The sequence below is a fragment of the Wasmannia auropunctata genome, unplaced genomic scaffold (assembly GCF_000956235.1).
Source record: "Wasmannia auropunctata unplaced genomic scaffold, wasmannia.A_1.0 LD268942.1, whole genome shotgun sequence".
Classification (NCBI taxonomy): Eukaryota; Metazoa; Arthropoda; class Insecta; order Hymenoptera; family Formicidae; genus Wasmannia; species Wasmannia auropunctata.
The window spans coordinates 1-729 of record NW_012093948.1 but is presented as its reverse complement, the minus strand read 5'-3'; the positions used below and the strand labels follow the sequence as shown (position 1 = coordinate 729).

Genomic DNA, 729 nt, shown 5'->3' with positions numbered 1-729 from the left:
AATAAGAACGTCTAATAATTTCATATAAAAAAAATATATATATATATATAAACCTTTTCAAATTTGTCATCCAGCAATGTAAGTTGTTCGTTCCTTCTCATCACGCTACTGCTCATAGAATACTCTGTGAATTTCGATTTGGTTTCCTCATCCTTAAAAGTATATTGAGGTCCATTTAAACTGCACACTTCATCTGCCTCCTCGTCAGACAAGTCCATGTGACCATCAGATGAGACATCTGATTCATCACATTCATTTTCCGGCTCGTTCAATTCATATTCTAAAAGTATGAAGCTACATGAAGCTCAAGTAAATATGATATCATTGTACACTTTAATATAAACCTATACCATATTCTCTGTCGGAATCCTCGCTGTCGCTATTTCCGGCATTAGCCAATTCTATGAAATTATCTTCCAGCTCATTTTCGGGGTCGCCAAAATTAAAATCGTCGTCCATCGCAGCGACTACATCCGGGTCGAGATCCAGCCGCGGCCCGGAGACTGGCGCCGCTTTATTGAGCATACCAACTTTCTCCTCGACGTTCGACGCAAACACGGACGACGGCAAGTTAATTTTCGGAGTACCCTCATCGCCTTTGGACTTGTTCGTGTTCTCGACACGCTCCCACTCCACTGACAGCGTGTTGACATCTCTAAGGTGTTGCAAATAGTCATAGTCGTCGTCAAAGTAAATCCCATACTTTTGCTGCTCCTCCTTGCGTTTTTC

At 41.6% G+C, this 729-nt stretch overlaps 1 protein-coding gene across 1 annotated transcript; it reads right to left on the bottom strand.

Annotated features, from left to right (window-relative positions):
• Positions 1-20: 20 nt before the first annotated feature.
• On the bottom strand, positions 21-726 carry LOC105462177 (protein LTV1 homolog; the record flags this gene model as incomplete). Its single annotated transcript, XM_011708706.1, has 2 exons — positions 21-280; positions 351-726. Coding segments are annotated over 2 exons (636 nt in total), but the record flags the coding sequence as incomplete, so codon positions are not given.
• Positions 727-729: the final 3 nt, after the last annotated feature.